The sequence below is a fragment of the Euprymna scolopes genome, unplaced genomic scaffold (genome assembly GCF_053919585.1).
Source record: "Euprymna scolopes isolate OS-2025 unplaced genomic scaffold, ASM5391958v1 sca5, whole genome shotgun sequence".
In the NCBI taxonomy this organism is placed as follows: domain Eukaryota; kingdom Metazoa; phylum Mollusca; class Cephalopoda; order Sepiida; family Sepiolidae; genus Euprymna; species Euprymna scolopes.
In genome coordinates, this window is record NW_027633546.1 from 692,043 (window position 1) to 719,034 (window position 26,992).

The following is a 26,992-nucleotide window of genomic DNA, read 5'->3' on the forward strand; positions in this document are numbered from 1 at the left end:
TAGTAAATTTTTAAATTGCATTGTTTAATTATGCAAGACGAATTTACTTTGAGAGTGCTCAATGCATTTATAGAGCTTTGTAGTAAGATTTGGAAACATTTTGGCAATTATTTTAGACAAATCTACTTCCAGGGTGCTCAATATATTAGTAGAGCTAAATAAAACATTTGAGAAACAGATATGGCATTTCAACTGCATAAATTTATTTTGACAGAGTTCAATACATTAGTAGAGCTAAATATAGACTTTCAAAAAACATGTATGGCAATTCAGCTACACGAATATACTTTAAGAGTGCTCAGTACATTAATAGACGAAAGCATAAAATTCAGAAAACATGAAGAGCTCTGCATTATGTTTTGAAAACAAATGTCAATACGTAAGTATAGATATACTGTAATTTTTAAAAATATGTATATATATGACAAGAATTTAAAACAAGTTTCCTATTTGAGAGCTCTATGGTAACTTTAAAAAACATATTTCCAAATTATGTTAGACAAATTGTCTTTGAGAGTGCTCATTTCTAAGTAGAGGTCTGTAGAAATTTTTTTCGACATGTTCGGCAATATAAGTACATATCAGTTAATAAGTAGAGCTATATAGTGAGTTTTGTAAATTTATATGGCACTTATCCTAGACAAGTTAACTCTTGTAGCTGTGCAATACATAAGTAGAGTTCTGCATTAATTTTGGGGTATGGTTCTCATTTTATTAGGGCAATAACTTGGACACATTTTACTCTGGACAGATCCATTGAGGACAACCAAAGGTACCCTGTTTTATTCCACTCTGCTGAATAAGACTTATCCGTCTTGATTCACTCTTGGGACATTAAAACAAAAAAAGGTGAAGAATTAAAAAAAAGAATGCAAAAATATAAATGCCTTTGCAAGTCATTCATTTTCACTTTCATAACACAAAAACAGCTGTAAGAAATTGATAAAAGAATGCACAAACAATAAAATACAACTTTGCTGTCTTGGAACCTGAAATCAGTAAAAACTTCCCCTACTGAAATTCCCGCACACCTCAAAAAAAAAAAAAAAAAAAAAAAAAAAAAGAATCCTTCCCAATGCAATACTTTTCAAGCAATTACAGTGTCAGACTTGGTACTGCAATGACTCTGTAAACTAAGAAAATATATATATAAAAAAATGTTTAAGAAAAATTGATTCATGTTAACCCCTCTCCCAACACCACAGGTTAACTAAAAAAATACTTGATTAAAGCAAGACACAATTACAAATGTGTATGAAAAACAAATAAAAAATCAACCAAGCAATGGCTCCTGATTTTCTGCTGTTTGATGGAATGTAAGTGGGCATACAGCCTGGATAATTTTCAAAGGTGAGTGATGATATTCATTATTATTGTCTTTTTGGATTAGTTCAGATATATCTCATAACTATAATTGTTTTATGTATATATTTACATGTCTATATGATATGTGTACTATTTGCGTGTTCGCTATAGAAAAAAGTCTACATAAAATCTAAGTGTATTCTTATGAAAAATTAACCAGTAAAAACAATGCTTGTGTTCCCTGTCTGTATTTATCTTGATCTGTCTATCTCTCTTTTTTTATTCTTTATCCTTATTCCCCCTCTCGTCATCCCCTATGTGTGAACATAAATTTCAACATGTCTAGATAGATAAGCTTCTGATTTACCGATACCTACCTCCCGTTTACGTCTTGATATATCAAGGTAAGAGAAGGCGTCGATCGGGCACTTCCAGACACCAACCTACGAGGTGTACAGAAAGAAAAGAATAAAAACAAAGTCCCGATATGCCTAGCAGATTACAAGGCATTTTTCGACGTCTACATGCACCCAAGGTGGCAGTAGGCGTCGATCAGGCATTTCCAGACACTTACTTACACTGTTTTGTACTTAGAAAATTTCAATTGAATACACGCTGACATGTCTTGGCCTATAAGCTTCTCATCTACCTATACCTACATCCCCTCTTGTTTGGACTTAAATATTTTCAATTGATTGCACGCTGACACGTATTGGCTTATTAGCTTCTTATCTACCGGTACCTGCATCCCCTCTTATTTGGACTGAGAAATTTTCATTGAATACACGTTGACTTGTCTTGGCCTATTAGCTTCTTATCTACCATAACCTACATCCCCTCTTGTTTAGAATGCGTGTATTCAGGTGAAAATTTCTAACACGTCATTGCTTATTAGCTTCTCATGCACCGATACCTACACCCCCTCTTGTTTTGACTTGGAAATTTTCATTGAATACACGTTGACTTGTCTTGGCCTATTAGCTTCTTATCTACCTATACCTACATCCCCTCTTGTTTAGACTTAGTGTGTATTCAGTTGAAAATTTCTGACACGTCATGGCCTATTAGCTTCGCATCTACCGGTACCTACATCCCCTCTTGTTTGGACTTAGAAGTTTTCATTTGAATACACGTTGACTTGTCTTGGCCTATTAGCTTCTAATCTAACGGTATCTACACCCCCTCTCGTTTGGACTTAGAAATTTTCAATTGAATACACGTGTACTTGTCTTCGCTTGTTAACTTCTTATCTACGGGAACCTACACCCTCTCTATTTGGGACTGAGAAATTTTCATTGAATACCCGTTGTCTTGTCTTAGCCTATTAGCTCCTCATCTACTTATACCTACATCCCCTCTTGTTTGAACTTAAATATTTTCAATTGATTGCACGCTGACACGTCTTGGCCTATTAGCTTATCTACTGGTACCTACATCCCCTCTTATTTGGGCTGAGAAAGTTTCAATTGCATACACATTGACTTGTCTTGGCCTATTATCTTATCTACCGGTACCTACATCCCCTCTTGTTTGGACTTAGAAATTTTCAATTGAACACACGTTGACTTGTCTTGGCCTATTAGCTTCTCATCTACCTATACCTACATCCCTTGTTTGGACTTAGAAATTTTCAATGTAATACACGCTGACTTGTCTTTGCTGGTTAGCTTCTTATCTACCGGTACCTAAATCCCCTCTTATTTGGACTTTGAAAGTTTCAATTGATTTTACGTTGACTTGTCTTGGTCTATTAGCTTCTTATCTTCCTATACCTACATCCCCTCTTGTTTAGACTTAGAAATTTTCAACTCAATACACGCTGACAGGTCATGGCCTATTAGCTTCTCCTCTACCGGTACCTTCACCCCTCTTGTTTGGACTTAGAAATTTTCATTTCAATATATGTTGACTTCTCTTGGCCTACTAGCTTCTTATCTTCCTATATCTACACTCCCTTTTTTTTGAACTCTGAAATTTTCAATTAAATGCACGTTGACTTGTCTCGGTCTATTAGCTACTTATCTTCCTATACCTAGTTCCCCTCTTGTGTAGATTTCAAAATTTTCAATATAATACACTTTGACTTGTCTTGTCCTATTAGTTTCTAATCTACCTATACCTACATCCCCTCTTGTTTGGCCTTAGAAATTTTCATTTGAATACACGTTGACTTGTCTTGGCCTATTAGCTTCTCATCTCGTACGTACATCCCCTCGTGTTTGGACTTAAAAAATCTTCATTTGAATACACGCTGTCATGTCTAGGCCTTTAGCTTCTTATCTACGTGAACCTACACCCCCTCTGTTTTGGACTGAGAAATTTTCATTGAATACACGGCCTATTAGCTTCTCATCTTCCTATACCTACATCCCCCCATTGTTTGGACTTAAATATTTTCAATTGATTGCACGCTGACAAGTCTTGGCCTATTAGCTTATCTACCGTTACCTACATTCCCTCCTGTTTGGACTGAGAATTTTCATTGAATACACATTGACTGGTCTTGGACTATTAGCTTCTTATCTACCTATACCTACATCCCCTCTTGTTTGGACTTAGAAATTTTCAATTGCAAACACGTTCACTTGTCTTTGCTGGTGAGCTTCTTATCTGCCGGTACCTACATCCCCTCTTATTTGGACTTAGAAATTTTCAATTGATTACACGTTGACCTTTCTTGGCTTAATAGCTTCTCATCTATCGCTATCTACAGCTCCCCCCCCTTGTTTGGACTTAGAAATTCTTAATTGAATACACACTGACATGTCTAGGCCTATTAGCTCCTTATCTATCGCTACCTACACCCCCTCTTGTTTGGAGCGTGTATTCAAATGAAAATTTCTGACATGTATAGGCCTATTAGCTTCTTATCTACCGGAACCTTGTTTAGACTTAGAAATTTTCAACTGAATACAGGCTGACAGGTCATGGTCTATTAGCTTCTCAGCTACCTGTACCTACATCCACTCTTTGGACTTAATTCTAAACTGACTACACGCTAACACGTCATGGCCTATTAGCTTCTAATCTAACGGTACCTACATCCCCTCTTGTTGAGACAAAGAAAATGGCTATTGAATACACGTTGACTTGTCTTGGCCTATTAGCTTCTTATCTACCGGTACCTCTTGTTTGGACTTAGAAATTTTCAATTGAATACACGTTGACTTGTCTTGTCCTATTAGTTTCTAATCTACCTATACCTACATCCCCTCTTGTTTGCCCTTAGAAATTTTCATTTGAATACACGTTGACTTGTCTTGGCCCATTAGCTTGTCATCTACCGGCACCTACATCCCCTCTTTCTTGTTTGGACTTCGAAATTTTCAACTGAATACACACTGAAACGTCATGGCGTTTTAGGTGCTCATCTACCGGTACCTACACCCCCTCTTGTTTGGACTTAGAAATTTATGTTTGAATACACGTTGACTCGTCCTGGTCTATTAGATTCTCATCTACATATACCTACGTTCTCTATGGTTTGGAGTTAGACATTTTCAATTGAATACACGCTGACATGTCTTGGTGAAGTAGCTTCTAATCTACTTATACCATCATCCCCTCTTGTTTGGGCTTAGAAATTTTCACTTGAATACACGTTGACATATCTTGGCCTATTAGCTTCTTATCTACCGGTACCTGCATCCTCTATTGTTTAGACTTGGAAATTTGCATTTAAATACACGTTGACTTGTCTAGGTCTATAGCAGTCTCATCTACCTATACCTACGTCCTATATTGTTTGGACTTAGAAATGTTTATTTGAATACACGTTGACTTATCTTGGTCTATGGGATTCTCATCTACCTATACTTACGTTCTCTATTGTTTGGAGTTAGAAATGTTCATTTGAATACACGTTTACTTGTCTTGGTCTATTATCTTCTCATCTACCTATACTTACGTCCCCTCTTGTTTGGAGTTAAAAATTTTCATTTGAATACACGCTGACATGTGTTGGTCTATTAGCTTCTCATTTACCTATACCTACACCCTCTCTTGTTTGGACTTCGTTGACATGTCTTGGTCTACTAGCTTTTTATTTACCGCTATATACTCTCTTGTTTGAACATAGAAATTTTAATACACGTTGACATGTCTTGCTCTATAAGCTTCTCATCTACCGGGACCTACATCCTCTGTTGTTTGAACTAAGAAATTGTCAATCGAATACACAGTGAATTGTCTTGGCCAATTAGCTTATCTACCGGTACCTACATCCCCTCTTGTTTTGACTTAGAAATTTTCATTTGAATACACGTTGACTTGTCTTGGCCGATAAGCTTGTTATCTATCTATAACTACATTCCCTCTTGTTTTGACTTAGAAATTTTCAATTGAATACACATTTACTAGTCTTGGCCTATTAGCTTATCTACCTATACCTACATCCCCTCTTGTTTGGACTTAGAAATTTTCAATTGAGTACCCGCTGACATGTCTTGGCCTACTAGCATCTTATCTACAGGCACGTACATCCGCTCTTGTTTGGACTTAGAAATATCCAATTGAATCCATATTGGCCTGACTTGGTCTATAGGATTCTCTTCTGTCTATACCTACATCCTCTATTGTTTGGACTTAAAGATTTTCATTGGAATACATGCTGACATCTCTTCGTCTAGTAGCTTCTTATCTATCAATACCTACATCCCCTCTTGTTTTGACTTAGAAATTTTCATTTGAATACACGTTGACTTGTCTTCGTCTATAGGTTTTCCTCAACCTATACGTACATCCTCTACGTTTTGGACTTAGAAATTTTCAATTGAATACACTTTGACTTGTCTTGGCCTATTAGCTTCTTATCTACCTGTACCTACATCTCTTATTGGGAGTTAGAAATATTCAATTAAATACATGTTGACTTGTCTTGGTCTATTAGCTTCTCATCTACCTATACCTACATCCCCTCTTATTTTGATTTAGACATTTTCATTTGAATACACGTTGAATTTTCTTGGCCTGTTAGCTTCTCATCTACCTATACCTACATCCCTCTTGTTTGGACATAGAAATTTTCATTTGAATACACGTTGACTTGTCTTGGTCTATAGGATTCTCATCTGTCTATACCTACATCCCCTCTTGTTTGGACTTGGAAATTTTTTATATGAATACACGCTGACATGTCTTGGTCTAGTAGCTTCTTATCTACCGGTACCTACATCCCCTCTTGTTTTTACTTAGAAATATTTAATTGAATACACGTTGACTTGTCTTGGCCTATAAGCTTGTTATCTATCTATAACTACATCCCCTCTTGTTTTGACTTAGAAATTTTCAATTGAATATTCCGGGCCTTAATAAGTGGTGACTTCCATGTAAAAAAAAATAAAATAAAAAAAATAAAAACTGACCTTCGCCATTATTTTTTTAAATTCTAACTATGAAATTTTGCTGACTATATCATTCAAAGACGGTAGTGTTTTAAATATATGGTTAAGTGTCAGTTTTTGTCATTTAGAACAAATACTTATAAAGATTCACCGCTCACTCATTTTTTGGACCAAATTTCAAACAATTATTACCGTTTATAGATCACCTTCGCAGCTATATTGTGACAAATAAGTTTCAATTTTCATTCAGTAAGACAAAAATTATGATGAATTTTCTGGTGTTCAAAATCGTAAAAAAATAGGTGAGCTTCTTATGACTGGTTTACATAGCAACCACCTCTCGTCATGACTACTGTTGCTACTAATTCTAAAAGAGAAGTAACAAGTGAGAATGAAAGCATGAAAGGGAGATAATTGGGGGATTTTATTGAAAGCAGACGAGTGCCGTCCATTGTTATTACATGTGTTTATGTGGGCCAAAAAATAAGACTGAAATTAAACAAAGAACAGGTGAATTTATTGGAAGCCTAGAAAAAGCATGGATTACAATAGAAAAATGCGAGCATGAAAAGTAATATGGCTAAGCTTAAACATAGAAAAATAAATGACTAGTTGTTAAAACTGGAAAAGAAAAGGGCAAGACATTCTAATAAAAATTACTTGGATGGGTTGAAGAGTGTGGTGCAATCAGGTAGCCACTAGCAGATCCTGGGCGTCACAGTAGGACTCAGTCGAAAATAAACCAATGCTTGGCTTCAGAATGAGTGCTAGGACTTTGTACCCTTTTCTCACTGCCTTCCTCATTTCTCGACCTTAACCAGCTGGACTACTTTGTTTGATCATACATCGAGAACATCACCGACATGACCTCTCACAACAACAAAGCCCGGTTGATCGCCGCCATCTGCCGAGTATTCGCCGAGCTCCCGCCAGCGCTTGTGGAAAACACATGCTCCTTGTTCCGGACCCATATCAAGGTGGCGATTGAGGCTGAAGGCGGTTACACTGATGATGTGTTAGCTCTACTATATATTCATGTTTCCTGAATTGATTTTTTTTCAATAAAAAGTTTATAAATAAGGTTGTAGTATAGTTTTCTTAAGACCGACACTTTTATCGTTCCATCTTTGATGTATACATATATATATATATATATATATATATATATATATATATATATATGATGGAATTTCTTTTACCCAAACGAACGAACCAGGTTTATCATGTACAAAATTAACTTTTTGTTGGTAACATCAGATGGCAATCACATCTGACGAGTTGGTGAGAAATAAATTTTTATGAAAACATAAAATCATAAAATTGTCATCCCATTAACGAAACGGCTGTAATGAAGAGATCCAAGATGAAATAAACAAGAGTTACATAAAAAAATGTAAGTCTTTGAATTTCAGTAAAGTTTGTATATATATATATATATATATATATATATATATATATATATATATATATACGCGTTTATATGTGTGTCAATATATGTATATGTAAACTGATAAATATACTACAAATTAAACATCACAATAATGGTGCAACATATTTTGAAATTAGAAAAATAAAAACACAAAAAAACTTTGTTTTAGCATGTTAAAAGTATTTAGGTTGGTAGATAATTAAATTCTACTGTATTGGTATAAGTTTTTTCTTTCTGTTTCTTGCTTTTTACAATTTTCGACTAAATACTTCTAAATTAAGCGGGGTTGCTTAGATCATATTTTAAACTGAACTTCGGAGGCAGGAATGCCCCCCACCTAAAATGTACTTGGAAATTTTGTTTTCGATTTTATAGCGAGATTTAAGAATAGTTAGCCGAAAAAAAGGTGAAAAACAAAGCAAATAATCAATAAATAATTGTTACCAAAGGCAATAAATGCTACTTTTTTTACTTACATGAATGAGTTTATTTTATGTTTTAAAGTATTTTCAAGCGCTTTTCTTTATTTTTTAATCTAAAATTGCGGTTGTGTGGGTGCGAAATATCTCCAGATTTTCTAGAATTCTCCGCTAGATTGCAAACGAAATCTCCAGTTCTAGCAGGAAAACCGCTACATTGGAAACACTGGTCACGTGACAGGAAGCGGTAATAATTAATTGTCCCTAAATAAAAAAATGGCCTATCGGTACAAAGAAAACCACCTATTTATCATAGAAAAATTAAGTATAATGTTATAATTAAAAAGAAATATATAAAAACACACATGGATATAGTAACCATATTATACCAAAAGGTGGAAGCCATCCGTCCAGTGGTTTTTAGACTATTAATTGCGAACGAACGAAGAATTACATTTTTATAGAGAGAGAGAGGGATTTATAAGTATGCAAAATTTAACCAACCTTCATGAGATATATTGTGTCATAACTAAAGTACTGGAGCGCACATTCAGGGTCGTGTGCAGCCTCATTCAAATTTATAGAAAACGTTAGTAGTTGGAATTCCGTCCTAAAAATGGGCTCGAATGTATATATCATGTCATCTGAATAGTAATAATAATAATAATGATAACGATGATAATGATAATAATAATAATAATAATAAAGGCGTGTGACAGGATCCCCCAAGCATGGATAATTGAATGCTTAAAATGTATAAAATACCAAGCAGGATCATCAACATGATTGAAAAAGCGATGAGAACATGGAGACTGGAACTGACAGCTGATGGACAACACATAACAGAAATCAACATACAAAGAGGCATCTTCCAAGGAGATTCGCTATCACAATTACTGTTCATCATAGCCATGATGCCCCTGAACAATATATTGAAAAATTGCCAAGTCGGATACTAGTTCTCTAACACGGAGGAAAATCTGAACTTCCTGATGTACATGGACGATCTGAAACTTTTTTGCGAGGACCGAAAATGAACTAGAGACATTAATGAATATCTTCTTGAAACCAACTTATATAACAGAAACCTAACAAAAGGCTAAAATACATGGGTAGTATCACTCTGGACTGTTCATAGGGTGGACTAAAGCAGAACTGAAACAACTTGATCAGAAGACTAGGAAACTCATGACCATGCACAACGCACTAAACTCGAAGGACGATATTGACCGACTCTACGTAAAAGGGAAAGACGGCGGAAGGGGACTGGTTTGTATAGAAGACTACGAATGACAAAAAAAAAGAACCAGAAAAATATATAATTCAAAACATTGAAAGAATAATCATGGCAACAAGAGACACTGAATAAATCAATAAAACAGAAAACAGAGATAAAGGATAAGACAATAAAAGAAAAATGGGAAGAGAAACAACTACAGGGAAGACTCATAAAAGGATGACAAAACATGAAAATAACGAAAACACTTGGACATGGATGCGAAAAAGACACATAAGCCAAGAAACTGAATCCCTAATAACTCCAGCACAAAATAACTCGATAAAAACTAATCAGCTCAAATCGAGGATCGACAAAACACAAGAAAACAGCAAATGTAGACTCTGTGGACAAAGAGACGAGACAGTAACCCATATAGTAAATGAATGCAGCTAACTGGGTAGTACACTAGGAAGTATGCAAACAACTGTATCTCGAACGCACAGACAAGTGGTACAAACATAAGCCGGCAACAGTACTTGAAAACAACAATCACAAAATCCTATGGGACATGGACATACAAACTGATAAACCCATCCAAGCAAGAAGACCAGATGTCGTAATAATTAACAAGAACGAAAAGTTCTGACAAAGCGTAGACTTCACAGGGTGAATATCAAAAGAAACGGGTAAATACACAGAGCTAGTCAGAACTGAAAAGGATATGGGAAATAAAGAAAATCAAAATAATACCTTTAATAGTAGGAGCACTAGGAACAATCCCGAAAAAACTGTAAAAAAAGAATCGGAGAAATCGGAATCAGAGTAATGGCTGGAAAGATAGAACGAATATAATGAAACCAGCTGAAATATTAAGGAAAACCCTTGAATATTTTTTTTTGATTGATGATTTCTGCCCATCAACCATTACTCTTATGAGCCTATCAGAGAGAAATGATTTAATTATTGAGAAAACATTTCCAGTTATACCGTAGCTGGGAATCTTGTGAAGTAGGCCCTTCTGCCACACCTTATCGAAGGCCTTTGATATGTCAAGAGCAATTGCCCTAAAAAGGAAGCCTTTGTCGAGAGATTCACTAATTCTATGAGATATAACCGTTAGCACATCTGCTGTAGATCCCGCAGAATGGAAACGATATTGCATGTCACTAAGAAGGTTATTACTGCTGAGGTGGTTGTACTACTTCTCTATTTAATATGGATTCCAGCAACTTGCTCATGACACACAGGAGACTTATTAGTCTGTACTGAGAGGGAGATGACTTATCACCTAAATTCTTAAATACAGGGCATACTGATGAGGTTTTCGAGGGTGTTGGAAAGCACTTCTCCTTAAGGCAACGTTTAAACAGTTTTGTAAGTATGGGGGCAAGTTCTGGTTGAAGCTTTTTTAACACTATAATTAGAATGCCCTTAGGGCCAGTTGCTTTACTGGAATCAAGGTTCTTGATTAGCTTGGCGACCTCACGCACAGATATTTGTATGTTGCATAGCGTGTTGTCTTTTATAGAAAGAAATACAGGGAGTTGATGGCCTTCGTTGGATATTAATGCGTGGATGTTTTTGGCTTTATCTACCTCGAGTTAGAATTCTTTATTAATGTAAGTTATTTTTCTTTATTAATATAAGTTATTTTCTTTATTAATATAAATTATTTTTCTTTATTAATATAAGTTATTTTTCTTTATATAAGTTATGTTTCTTTATTCATATAATTTATTTTTCTTTATTTACGTAAGATATTTTTCTTTATTTATATAAGTTATTTTTTTATTTATATAAGTTATTTTTTATATAAGTTATTTTTCTTTATTAATGTAAGTTATTTTTCTTTATTTATATAAGTTATTTTTCTTTATTCATATTAATTACCTTTATCTATGTAAGTTATTTCTCTTTTTTAATATAAGTTATTTTTCTTTACTTATATAAATTATTTTTCTTTATTCATATAATTTATTTTTTTATTAATATTAATTACTTTTCTTTAATTATATAAGTTATTTTTCTTTATTTATATAAGTTATTTTTCTTTATTTACATAAGATATTCTTCTTTATTTATATAAGTTATTTTTCTTTATTTACATAAGATATTTTTCTTTATTTATATTATTTATTTTTCTTTATTTACATAAGATTTTTCTTTATTAATATAAGTTATCTTTAAGATCTAGACACACAAATATATAAATTAAGTGTTTGTAAGAAGACAATAAGTTGATGTACATATTTTACAGATAAAATTCAGACATCTGCAACATTTTTGATTGCTTTTTGACTTTATCTTCGTGACAGCGTACTCCTAGATTTGCACAGACGTCTGCTGCATGGAATAGTAGAGCTAATCAAGCCGAAAACACGTAAGTGAAAAACTGAAAATCAATAATTATGTGAAACGTATGGATAGAAAAAGGGCAGAGGAACTGGCTAGGAAGAAAATGCATGGAAGGTTCTTCCCAGGATATAGCAGAAGTGGCTCATGAAAGATCATGGCAATGGCTTAGAGCTGGGTATCTAGTAAGAGCACTGAATACGTTAAGTTTGGAAAAATGAGTTAAACCTTAAAATCTATACAAAGTACTGTTAAAAACCCCATAGAATATATATTACCGTGAAAATATATTCGGTGGGTTTCTAACAGTATTCTGTATAGTTTTTTTTTTTTTTTTTAACTCATTTTCCCAAACTTAACGTAATCAACAATGTAGAGACATCTTCAGTGAAGACCCTAAATTTTTCTATATGTGGTTCCAGGTTGCACTTGCTTACAACATGCGTTTATATTTGCCCTCTATTGGCCGCACAACAGTGGAGTTACTATCTTTGAGAGTGTATCTGAGAAAATTTACCACATCCTGTCTGCTCATACCTTAACTAACAATCACGTTTGTGGAGACTTCAATGCTCAACATGGGGAATGGTTAACTCACTCAAACAAGACAGATGATGAAGGGAAGTTCTGTCACGATTTCTCCATGGCTTACGACCTAACTCAGATTTGTCACGAAGCCACCCATGTGCCCGACACTGATAGTCAGTATGCAAGTCTCCTAGACCTTTCTCTGCCCTGAGCTATGTTCATGCCCTGTCCGTCTCCACTGGGATCTTCTGACCACTCGGTTGTCTCAGTTAAGATAAAAAACGAAATGTAATAAGTCCTCAGACGTACCTTTCCATCATACAGTATATCGATACTCTGTGGCTGACTGTGATAGCTTCCGTACATTTATATCAGATATCCCTCTGCGTTCCATGTTTAGAAAGAACGTGTCCTCTATAGTATCAAACCTGATGGAATGGTTAATTGTCTGTAGAGACCGCTTCACAACTTCCCCAAAAATCCAGAAAAAAAACTAACAGCCAGCCGTAGTTCTCTCCAGAATGTGCTACTGCCATTGCGAACAGAAATCATTTGTTTCCATCGATTTCAACGTAACAGATGTAGTGAGACTAAAGCCGCCTTCAGGAATTCCAGCGATAAATAACGCAAGAGATTTGTATGCACAGTCCGTAAAGTCCAAAGTAGCAATGCAGCGGCTTGGTTCCAAGTTTAGGCCAATAACAGAGTGCTGACCAGAAGCGTGGGCTGTATACAAATCGTTATAAATGGAACTTGATTAATCTCCACACATCGGGAAAAGTCAAACTATTTATCAAGAAGCTTTTAGCTAATTCCACGCTACGCGATCAGAGACCCCCCCCCAACTCTCGTTTTTCTTCATATTCTCTTCGGGAGTTCATATTGGGAGAAGCACATCTAACGGGTTCATGTAATACAGGGATTACGATGATGATGACAATACCGAGGGGGCTTCAACCGGCCGAGCGATGAGCTCAGGAACCCAAGCCTTTTCAATTACATAGTCTACACTAATCCCTTCGTTTCTAAGGAGCTTTCCTCTCGGCCTCTCCTGATTCTCTCTCCGGCTCTCACTGACTCTCTAACTTCGAACCCTAGATCCTTATAATGAGAAATCTCCTTCGTTTATGACGTCAGAAGTGTGTTCCCTAACGTGATTAATTTCCACGCGGATCCATATATGTCTGTCCAACACACTTTTGGCAAACAAAGAATCCTCAATTCTAATTGTTTAATATCTAACCTATTTTTAAACAATATTTTTTTAACTCGCATTGCCCATTCTTTAACTGACATATTTCATATCCATATTTCTAAAAGAATCGACGGATTTTCTGACATAAACAATATTTAACTATTTCTAATAGAATTAACAATGGACTGAAATCCTAAGACTTCAGTTTCCATTATCTTTAACGCTTGCCTTCAGGGTTCGATTCTAGCTTTTTCCTTATATCATTTTCACTTATCTAGTTGGTCTTCTTACTTACATGAGAAGGGGACAGCCCTTTCATGTAACATGTAGGAGGGACACGAAAAAGATAGTCAGAATGAAATATCGATATTATTATTATTATTATTATGATTATTATTATTATTATTATTTACATATTACAAAGTCATCTATGACATATTGAAGAATTGTTCATTTTTATACGGGGATTTTCAATTTACACACGCTTTTCTTTTTTAAATATTCACACGTAATATTAATCATCACGTTTTCTTTTTCTCTCTGCTTACAGATGAGGAAGCAGCTAGTTTTTGCGATCAGACATTTAAAAGCATCGACGCGGCCATGAGTGGTAAGTGTTCGTGTTTTATACAACCTTCTGGTGATTAGAGGTTTGTACAGTATAAATAGAATGCTGCAAAAATATGAGACTAGAAGTGTGACCCAACGTTGCCCGGGATTGAATGATGATCATCGAATATTTCACGTTCCTATATTTTTATTGTCATCGAAATGTAAAAAAAAGTATTTTAATGGTGAATGCTCTGACGAACTGCAAGCACGACATAAATACTCTCGACAAACCCGACAAGCAGCTAAATCCCACCACTACTCATTAGAGATCCCTAGATGTAAGAGCTTTCTACTCCAGTAGTTTCTTCCCCAGAACCGCTAGACTTTGGAATTCCCTAACGTTTTGATTTAGGCACAGATAAAGAGTGGGGAAAATTACTGACAGTGGTTTCAGCTAGACTAGTGTTTTTTGTTAAAGATTGGCAAGGGGGGTAGAGATTGGATCTAAGACGAGCGCTTGCCATGGAATTAACGATAAAATAAAAACAGGCTTGCAGCGTCCCTTCTGTGGGCGAGAGGTTGCAGGGAAGAAAAATCATTATGTTTTGCAAGTGTTGTCTCGATATAAAAAAATTTTGATCGAGTTTTAAAAGAATTGTCAAAAGCAACATTGAAGACGAAAACATGCGCAATGTGTAAGGAGATCCAGATACCAGGCTACTAATGATAGAACTTTTAAATCATCTTTTCACAAATTATAACCCTTGAGCTGGAATGGTTTCCGTGGGCATGGCATTGGGATATGAGTAAGAAGCAGTGACACCGTCCATATCACCAGGCAGGACACAGCTTGCTTGGATTGAAACTTACTATATTTACCAAGAATAGCAAATAATCACCAACAGAAAGTAACAACCAAAAATCAACTTAATATTGATTTACTTTATTAGTTTTAAAACAACATAATGGTAAAACGAGTAATAACTGAACCCTTAAGAATCGAATATTTTCAAATGCGTGACAAAATCGCAGCTCAAAATTTAAGCCCAATTTTTTTATATGTATAGAACAAGTTTTAAAAACGTTTTAATTATTTTTCAATTTTAGTTTACGGAAAAGTCGTTTTGTTCGTCGATAAAGGTGACGTTATTGAGGAAAGAAATGGAACAAAGAAAAGTGTCCAATCCCTTTTCCCTGGAGGTCCCGAATGGGTACAAGCAGCAGCACATTCTGAAAAGACTTTTAAAGCATATTTATTTAAAGGTAAGTCGTTTTCTAAATATCATTTAATCTTCTGGCTAGGAATATTATACAGCATGAAATACGATCACCATTCAATTTCAGTAACTTTTCGTATTCTTTTTGAAGCACATTCATAAGATTCTAAGACATTTATAGAAGTTTTTTTCTTATCTCCCGGGTATCAATGGCGTGAACTATCAAATATGATTTGAATTAAATTTCTTACAATTTAATCGAAGTATACATATTTTTACTACTGTTCCTCTCAAACGAACAATATTATATATATATACATACATACATACATATATATATATATATATATATGCATGCATATATATATATATGTATATATATATGTATACATATATATATGCATATATATATATGTATATATATATGTATATATATGTGTATATATATGTACTCACATATATATATGTATATATATATGTATACATATATATATACATATATATGTATATATATGTATGTATATATATATGTATAGTGATTGCGACGTATTGTCAGAGGAGTGCCACTCTTTCAGTCATTGAAAGTCCATGTGCCCGAAGATGACTTTTTAGTCCTGCCAGCGACTTGCACACCCCCAAGCAGACAAAACATTGAAGGCACTCATTGGTGTATATATATATATATATATATATATATATATATATATATAAAGTCAGTCCAGCCTTGACAGTCGTGTGTAAAATCAATTTCTTTTTTTCTACTCACATCTTATTTTTCTTTTAATAATATTATTTGAACTCCTTCACTTTTTTCTTGTGAAGTTGTGAATTATTCCATTTCATTATTCTTTTAAAGCATATTTATTTAAAGGTAAGTCTATTTCTAAATATCATTTAATCCTTTGGGTAGGAATATTGTACAACATGAAACACGATCACCATTCAAATTCCAGTAAGTTTTCTAACCTTTTTCGAGACATATTCATAAGATATTTATATTTATAGAAAGTGTTTTCTTCTCATGAATACACATTCTTTCCATTTTCGCTCCTTCGCCCTTTACTTAACGCCTGAGGATGATTCGTGAACGAATCGAGACCGCTCGTGACAGTAACAGCTATGGAACCTTTATTAATATTTTCGATTTTGATATGAAAATGACTTTACGGAAAATCGAAAAAAAAAATTTTTTTTAAGTCATGAAGCCAGATGTCTCCGTTGCATTCAACGTTTGCTTAGATGGGAAAATGCTGCCTAAATATGCCACTTTCATATATATATTTGACATTGGCATATTTAGGCAGAATTTTTTCATTCAAGCAAACATTAATAAATACAACGGAGACACTTTGCTTTATGATTACTTGTTTTCGATGTTTCGATTTTCCGTATAATCTTTTTTATATCAAGATTGAAAATATTAATGAAGATTCCATAGTTGTTACTGTGACGAGCGCTTTCGATTCGTCCACGAATCAGCTTTAGGTGTTGAGGAAGCAAAAGTGCGAAGGAACGAAAATGGAAAATAAAAATTGAAAAGGAAAACATGCATTAAACCGCGTCAGGTGATTGTAAGTTAAAATCTATAAAGTCGATGAAAAGTCGATTAAAAATATAGATCGATTAAAAATTCGATTATTAAAATCAGCAAGTTCGTTTGCACTGTTGGCAAAGTCCGTCCCTTAGGCACTACGCAAGGCATTTTAACATATTGCTGCTTTTCTCGAATGCTATTTATAGTAAGGTGATGACTTCTAATATATGACGCTTCAAGAATTATACTGTTTTTCTACGCGAAGAGATAATCGAGAAGTCTATTCATATTGCATAGAAACTTCAGCATCTTCGTTCAGCCAAGGAAGCAGGACACAGAGAACAGATTTTAATGGTTACAGTCCGTGAAAAGATAACTCATGATTTTATGAACCTAAAAATATCGCTTATAAACATTAACATGTGTGTTTGTTTTTTTTATTTTTTTTAAGGGAACTTTTTTCATTGGCATTTTTTTTTTATTTTGTAAATAAAAGAAAATTGACATCCCGAAGTGTAGATTTCGTTTCTGAATGCAAATTAAATAGTGAGTGACAATAAGTATTCCAAAATTGTCAGCACAATTTTATTCGATAATTTTCTTCTTCTTCTTCTTCTTCTTCTTCTTCTTCTTCTCACTTTCGGTCGACGGTGATTTTGCTGATAACGGCTAAACATAATGGTTTTCTCTAGAATTTAAATAAAAACATTGTTATTTCGGAAATAAAGGAACAGTGATCCGTCCCACGTTTTTTGTATTCTTCCGCATGATTCCAGCAAAGTTTAAGTTATTAGTCTCATCATCAGCCTTTCCATCATTCCTGACTTTTTACAATTAAATTTTCACCCCAAACAAAGCACAGGTCCATTTTGAAGTAGAAGTGTTATATGTTATCTTCCATTATTATACTTAAGATGATGAATGTTCTTTTGTAGTTCATGTTATGAAGGATAAGTGTCTTAGAGTGATAGACAGTCTTAGGAGAGTTCATGTGTGTGAAGAGATGGGAGATATGGAGACATTAACATTATTAGAGATGTGGACATTAACACGTAGATGTAAAGAGAGAGAGAGAGAGAGAGTGTGTACATATAAATAAACTTTGAGAGGTGATTCGCTATCTAGATAGACAGACCGATAATTGAGAGGTTTGCATTTATGCCGATGGATTTACATGTTGGCATTTATGCTTTGACAGTTCGTATGAACGGGAGTGTTTGTATAACATAAATAGACACATTTTCTTTCTAACACATATATTTTTTAGATGATGAATTTCAAATAGTTTGTACACATAAATAGACAATACCTTTTTCATGTAATGATGGACACAGGAGACGGCAGTTATAAAAACACATTGAACATTTATTCTTCCCTGACCGGTTGGGGGCTTTGCGTCCAAGAATTCAAAGCTTCACATATTAAGTTTCAAAGTGACCGTCTCGCTTCCTAGACGTTCGAATTCCAAACTCCAGACTATCGTCTGTCGTTCTCAAACTCCCTCTCAGTTTCTCACTAACTCACTAACTAACTAATTCTCTCTTCCTATATTGAGAAATCCATACATGTCCGGCCACGTGACCACAATTCACATGCCAGCAACATGCGCGAGTCGCACGTTTCTGAACATTCTGATTTCTCAATAACCTATTTTTTCCTTGTTGTTTTCACAAAGGAATTCAACCTACATATCTAATTCATTTAACCCATATTTTATTATCCACATTCTTTTAACAATGAATAGTTTATTTATTATTTATTTCATCAGAATTAACAATTTACTGGACATTCCATTTAAACCTATTGTTCTTTAAAACTTATATCCAGGGTTCGATTTCTGCTTTCTCTCATTTTATTTTCATTTTAACTAATCTCTCTATTTTTATACTTACATGAAAAGGGAACAGCCCTTATCATGTAACAGAAGGCTACTATCGGGGACGTAAGTTACAGGGGTATTATAAAGGGAGATAAGTAGCGAACTGTCTGTTCACATTACGCTTGAACGTTGGGAAAGCAGAATCCCGGAAGGGAGTTCCAAAGTCTAGAAGTTCTGGATAAGAAACTACTGGAGTAGAAGGCTTTCTTACACCTAGGGATCTCTACTGTGAAGGGGTGGGATTTAGCTGTTTGTCAGATTTGTCGCGGTATTTATGTCGAGGGGGTACAAGTGCATGTAGTTCGTCAGAGCTTCACCATTAAAATACTTGTAAAACAAGCAGAGGGATGCAACATTCCGTCGATGGGATAGGGGCTGAAGCTTAGATGACAGTTCAAGACCTATCAGGCTGGCGACTCTCTTTTGCATCCTTTCTAGGAGCGAGAGACTAGCAGCAGATGCAACAGCCCAAATGTGAGAATAATACTTTATACATGGACGAATGGTGGCCTTATAGAGGCACAGGATACTTTCAGGCGTAAGTAATTTTCTAGCACGGTAGAGAGAGCTTACCTTATTCGCAACAGCCTTGGCAAGGCTCTCAATGTTCATGTTCCCTGTGAACGTTATGCCGAGGAGATTAAAGGAAGTACTTCAGGTAATGTGTTGTTGGCCAATAGGTGGTAGAGGAGGTTTCTTGCAATTATTGACCAAAACAAGTTTACTCTTGGAAGCATTGAATGTGACCATCCATTTTTGTCCCTATTCCACAACAGATTGGAGGCCTTCCTCTAGTGTTTCTGCAATTTCCTTAGATATGTGTTCATTTGTTTTCCCATAGTGCCTGTTATAGAGCGTGGGGTCATCAGCAAATATGCCCATCTTAGAGACGGTTTTATCAGGGGTAGATCATTTAGGAATATTAGGAATAATAAAGGTCCTAGGGTGTCTGTATACAGGTTAAATCTTCTTCTTCTTCTTCTTCTTCTATTTCTTCTTTTTTTCTTCTTCCTCTTCTTCTATTTCTTCTTGTTTTTCTTCTTCTCTATTTCTTCTTTTTTTTTTTTCTTCCTCTTCTATTCCTTTTTTCTTCTTCTTCTTCTATTTCCTTTTTTCTTCTTCCTCTCCTCCTCGTTTTCTTCTTTTTTCTTCTTCTTCCTCTTCTTCTATTTCTTCTTTTTCTTCTTCTTCCTCTTCCTCTATTTCTTCTTTTTCTTCTTTTTCTTCTTCTTCCTCTTCCTCTATTTCTTCTTTTTCTTCTTTTTTCTTCTTCTTCCTCTTCCTCTGTTTCTTCTTCTACTTCTTCTTCTTCTTCTTCTCCTTCTTCTTCTTCTTCTTCTTCTTCTATTTCCTTTTTTCTTCTTCTTCCTCTTCTTCTATTTCTTCTTTTTTCTTCTTCTTCCTCTTCCTCTATTTCTTCTTCTGTTTTTTCTTCTTCTTCTTCTTCTTCTTCTTCTATTTTCTTTTTTGTTCTTCTTCCTCTTCTTCTATTTCTTCATTTTTTTCTTTTTGTCTTCTTCTTCTTCCTATTCCTCTATTTCTTCTTCTGTTTTTTCTTCTCCCTCTTCTTTTTCTTCTTCTTCTTCTTCTTCTTCTATTTCTTCTTTTCTTCTTCTTCCTCTTCTCCTATTTTGTCTTCTTCTTCTTCTTCTTCTATTTCTTCTTTTTTCTTCTTCTTCCTATTCTATTTTTTCTTCTTCTTTCTCTTCTTCTAATACTTCTTCCTCCTTTTCTTTTTTCACATTCTTCTTCTTCATATTCTCTTTATTATTATAAATTTCGGTCGGCAGTAATTTTTTTTTGCTGATAACACTAAATAATAATGGTTTTCTATAGAATTGAAGTAAAAATATTTCGTCTTAATATATTTCAGATGACAGGATATGGGTCTATTTTTCATCTTACAGAGGGATATTTCTTCCACTTTCAAAAATTAAAAATACCAACGAGCATACGTACCAACCCGAATGTGCGATATGGTACTATGAAGATGACATAATATATCTCCTGAAGGTTTGTAACAATTTGCATACGTATATATATGTATATATATATATATATATATATATATATATATATATATATATATATATATATATATATATATATATATGGGGAGCGGCATGTGTATTATTTTAAAATATAATTATCCACTGCAACGTGTTTCGTCGAATCATCAGATCCAAGCACTCTGATGAGTCGTAGTGGATAATTATTATTTTAATTATATCTTAAAAATAATATATATATATATTTGGCCAATAAATATGCTGTTTCAAAAACTTTGAATCTGACCTGATGTATATATGACTTTTAAACGAAGCTGATACTGTTCTAGTTAATATAACCTGACAGAAAGTGAAAACCATCGTTTAGTATCTTGATTTGACAATCGATTTCCATCAATCAACGAAGGATAGGGATCATTATCATCGGCGACCAAAATCAGTAGAAATCAGACCACTCCTGTAATGACCTGATCCATGTTGTTACGGTGAGAAGACAGTTCTGTGCAGTTCTAGGAGGTCCGTCCTGCCAAGCTTCGCCTTCTCTCTTTTAGAAGGGGTTAGTTTATTTCTAATCGCCTGTGGCACTCTTATCGGGGAATGCCGATCAGACTTTCCAGGAACCTTGGTTTCTAAGCTCTAACTAGATTTATTATTTCATCAACTTACGAAGGCGAGACATGTAAGATTTGTTCAGGTTCTCGACGTGTTTGGCGTGGGTGCTGATAAAGATGGTAGAAAACACAGTTGTGTGTAAGTAAGGCTTAATAATAACCACCCTCATATTTGTCTATTTTTCATTCATTTTGAGAAAAAGGAGATTTGTATTTTGGAGCTCGATTAATGTTTCTAAAAATATCGATATAAGAACTTTTTAATCAATCAATTAAAATCTGTTAATCCTCGAAAAATGAAGTTGTTGCCGCGTTAGTCGCATTTAAGAAAACAGTGAAAGTGAATGAAGCTATTTGTAATTCTGAATTTTGGAGATGAGGTATGAACGTTTGTATTGCGTTGATTGTTCGAACAATTATTCACATCTTAGGTGTTATTGGCACAATGTTTCAGTCGTTGAAACCTACGACCTTAATCAGGTTTGAAATCCATGTTTTGCATTGAAAGAATTTTGACACTGGGTTTGAGGATGTGCCCGGACTGTTTTTTGTTTTTTTTTACACACATGAGATGTCTATCAACGGTTTCGTAAAACATTTTTTACACTAATGTTGATAATTAGCGTAGTGATTCAGTAAAAATTGGATCATAGGAACGTCTTAAAAAATATCCTTGTAACCTTTGAGGATTTATCCTATTTTTTTCTTTATAATTTACGGAACACCCTACAACCTGATGAAGGCCGTAGGTTTCACCGACCGAAACATTGTGCCAATAACACCCAAAATGTAGATAATTGTCCAAACAATTAAAACAATACAAATGAAGCTATTTGTTATGAACAATGTCCGTTAGTTTCGTATAAAATTTGAAAATGCCTACTTATTGTATAGCTAACGTGATTTGTGAAAAAGATAATTAGAAATATGATTAATAATATTATGATGGCTAATAAAGATGAATGAAAAATTGTGATTTGTAAAAAAATGATAATTAGAAATATGATTAATATTATGATGGTGATTAATAAAGATGATTAAAAAATTGTGACTTGAAAAAATGATAATTAGAAATATGATTAATAATATTATGATGGTTAATAAAGATGATTAAAAAATTGTGACTTGAAAAAATGATAATTAGAAATATGATTAATAATATTATGATGGTTAATAAAGATGATTAAAAAACTGTGATTTGAAAAAATGATAATTAGAAATATGATTAATAATATTATGATGGTTAATAAAGATGAATAAAAAATTGTGACTTGAAAAAATGATAATTAGAAATATGATTAATAATATTATGATGGTTAATAAAGATGATTAAAAAACTGTGATTTGAAAAAATGATAATTAGAAATATGATTAATAATATTATGATGGTTAATAAAGATGAATAAAAAATTGTGACTTGAAAAAATGATAATTAGAAATATGATTAATAATATTATGATGGTTAATAAAGATGATTAAAAAACTGTGATTTGAAAAAATGATAATTAGAAATATGATTAATAATATTATGATGGTTAATAAAGATGAATGAAAAATTGTGATTTGTAAAAAAATGATAATTAGAAATATGATTAATATTATGATGGTGATTAATAAAGATGATTAAAAAATTGTGACTTGAAAAAATGATAATTAGAAATATGATTAATAATATTATGATGGTTAATAAAGATGAATAAAAAATTGTGACTTGAAAAAATGATAATTAGAAATATGATTAATAATATTATGATGGTTAATAAAGATGATTAAAAAACTGTGATTTGAAAAAATGATAATTAGAAATATGATTAATAATATTATGATGGTTAATAAAGATGAATGAAAAATTGTTATTTGTAAAAAAATGATAATTAGAAATATGATTAATATTATGATGGTGATTAATAAAGATGATTAAAAAATTGTGACTTGAAAAAATGATAATTAGAAATATGATTAATAATATTATGATGGTTAATAAAGATGATTAAAAAATTGTGACTTGAAAAAATGATAATTAGAAATATGATTAATAATATTATGATGGTTAATAAAGATGATTAAAAAACTGTGATTTGAAAAAAAGATAATTAGAAATATGATTAATAATATTATGATGGCTAATAAAGATGAATGAAAAATTGTGATTTGTAAAAAAATGATAATTAGAAATATGATTAATATTATGATGGTGATTAATAAAGATGATTAAAAAATTGTGACTTGAAAAAATGATAATTAGAAATATGATTAATAATATTATGATGGTTAATAAAGATGAATAAAAAATTGTGACTTGAAAAAATGATAATTAGAAATATGATTAATAATATTATGATGGTTAATAAAGATGATTAAAAAACTGTGATTTGAAAAAATGATAATTAGAAATATGATTAATAATATTATGATGGTTAATAAAGATGAATAAAAAATTGTGACTTGAAAAAATGATAATTAGAAATATGATTAATAATATTATGATGGTTAATAAAGATGATTAAAAAACTGTGATTTGAAAAAATGATAATTAGAAATATGATTAATAATATTATGATGGTTAATAAAGATGAATAAAAAATTGTGACTTGAAAAAATGATAATTAGAAATATGATTAATAATATTATGATGGTTAATAAAGATGATTAAAAAACTGTGATTTGAAAAAATGATAATTAGAAATATGATTAATAATATTATGATGGTTAATAAAGATGAATAAAAAATTGTGACTTGAAAAAATGATAATTAGAAATATGATTAATAATATTATGATGGTTAATAAAGATGATTAAAAAACTGTGATTTGAAAAAATGATAATTAGAAATATGATTAATAATATTATGATGGTTAATAAAGATGAATAAAAAATTGTGACTTGAAAAAATGATAATTAGAAATATGATTTATAATATTATGATGGTTAATAAAGATGATTAAAAAACTGTGATTTGAAAAAATGATAATTAGAAATATGATTTATAATATTATGATGGTTAATAGACAAATAAATAAACTAGATGGCTTGATTGTGAATTTCTTTGTTGGTGTTTTTCTCTTTTATTTTGTTTTTTTCAGAAGGGATATCTTTACGAATTCAATCAGGACTATAAAGTTGTTGTGCTGGGGGAAAGTAAGCACCGAAGTCCATTAGACAATATTACATGCGCTGCTGCAGTATCCTCTAAACAAAATCTTTACTTCAACATCGAAGATGCATACGTATTTTCATGTTTTAAAATGCATAGCAATTATACACATGTACCTGCTGACCTGAAACACACGTTCTGGGTTCGAATCTCATGATCGGCAGAAATTGTCACCCCTACACTGATGATTACGTAAACATGAAACACTAATATCTGTTAGTACAAAAACTATTATCATTTAATAATAATTATATATATATATATATATATATATATATATATATATATATATAATACTCTCTCCCCTCTCCCTCTCTCTGTATAAATTGGTTAATTTTGATACCTTGACAGCCAAATTTCTGGCCGAAAACCGATGAAAAATATTTTATCAAATCTCAATACCCCTATGTAAAATCCTGAGTGTTTAGACAGAAATTTTAATTGATAGAGTAATTTGATAGGAAAATGTACAGACGCACACAGGCACATAGACTATTATATATATATATATCGTCTTATTTGTAGTATTCCGAATTTTACTGGGTTTATATAATTGAAAATTCCGTAATCGTTCATATACCAATAAATTTTAAGCCAAAAAGAGATGACTTAAACTGTAAGCTACAAAATTATCATATTTCATAATTGAGCATTCATATATTGTTTTGACAAAACCAAGCCATCAAAGAATGGATGGATAGCAACAAATAGTGTATTTCATCGTTAGTTACAATTGTTTCAAGACTATTCGGACAAATTCAAACATTATGTCTTTTAAAAATTTTCACAAGAAAAGCTGTTCTTCAGACTTATTGAATAAAAAACACTTTAACAATAAAACATTATGGAAACCATTTCCCTTATAAGGAAAAGAAAACAATCGAAAATATTTTATCTGAGTCTCATCCTTGGAAAGTATTTTTTTTAAGATTTATATATTTACCTATTTTCCTATCTCCATTTAAATATATATAACTAAATTTTATCAATAATTCTGACAATATTTTAGACGTTTGCATGCCCTAATGTCTTCATTGAATTCGTTTTTATTTATATTTAATTTTGTATTCTTTTTTTTTTCAGGGTCGCCGTAATGCCAAAACATGAGGGGAGAATCAAAATTTACCGCAGATATGACTTTTTCAACAAAAAGTGTAAAAGTTTACCTGACGGTGGTCACTTATATTATGATTTTGAAGAACAAGTATAAATAAAAATTCTCGTTATTAAAAAAAAAACATGTTCAGTTTCTTGTAATTTTTTTTATGTTAGCAAATACATACAGTTTCCTGTCGCCTATTCTTTTTTTTTAAGTCTGGGAGTATGATATCATACTTAAGGAACATATACTACATTAACATGAAAGGGGGAGATAATGCAAAGGCTGATTATTTATGGAGAGTAGAAGTTATTTTTTATGTATACTAGCCTGGGTGCCCGGCGTTGTCCGGTGTTTGTTGATGTGTGTTGAGCAAAAAAAAAAGTAGTGGTAGTAGGCAGGCTGGCTCGGACCTGTACCGCGAAGAAGGAAAAGAATGTGAAAAAAAAAACGTGACGTCTTTGTTGTTGCGCTCATCGCCAAAACCGGAAGTGACGTGGGTTTAAATAAAGGCTAGACATTCGAAAAGAGGCGATGACTTTCGAAAATATCGGCGAAAAAAACGACCCCCACCTGTAGAAAAGTGCCCAGTTAAGGGTGAATTAATTAATGTTTTTTAGCCAATTTTTCGATATTTGTTGTCCAAAGGTTGGAGCTTCCAAACGATACCGATCTCGTGAAAATCTGCCGCTTCTGTCGAAAGTTTATACAAGACATACATGCATACGTACATACATACATACATACATACATACATACATACATACATACATACATACATACATACATTTAAACGGACAGGTGAGATTTATATTATAGATGATTATTTTGATTATTTTTACATTTCCGGATAAAAATTAAAAATTAATTAAAACGTAATTAAATATGGAAAAAGGGTGACATTCGGATATAGTTCTATCTATCTACCTACATATATATATATATATATATATATATATATATATATATATATATATATATATATATATACACGTTTTATTATATATATATATATATATTATATATATATATATATATAACTTTATTATATCACCAGAACAATAAGGAAAATAATAAGGAAAACTAAGAAAAAAAACTTTAGACCATGGCATTTCGAAGCTAAATGCTCCTTGCGAACAGAGGAGAAC

At 32.7% G+C, this 26,992-nt stretch overlaps 1 protein-coding gene across 1 annotated transcript; it reads left to right on the top strand.

Annotated features, from left to right (window-relative positions):
- The first annotated feature begins 1,284 nt into the window (after positions 1-1,284).
- On the top strand, positions 1,285-25,852 carry LOC145274888 (uncharacterized). Its single transcript, XM_080127499.1, has 7 exons — positions 1,285-1,316; positions 12,030-12,094; positions 14,340-14,399; positions 15,449-15,604; positions 20,845-20,984; positions 24,675-24,818; positions 25,829-25,852. Exons 1-7 carry the CDS (start codon positions 1,285-1,287, stop codon positions 25,850-25,852), a joined length of 621 nt encoding a protein of 206 aa, XP_079983625.1.
- Positions 25,853-26,992: the final 1,140 nt, after the last annotated feature.

Bases quoted from the DNA above. Each gene is read 5' to 3' on its own strand.
- LOC145274888 (XM_080127499.1), top strand. From the start codon at position 1,285: ATGGCTCCTGATTTTCTGCTGTTTGATGGAAT. The intron at 14,400-15,448 runs GTAAGTGTTCGT...TTTCAATTTTAG, and splicing joins CATCGACGCGGCCATGAGTG to TTTACGGAAAAGTCGTTTTG. The intron at 15,605-20,844 runs GTAAGTCGTTTT...AATATATTTCAG, and splicing joins TAAAGCATATTTATTTAAAG to ATGACAGGATATGGGTCTAT.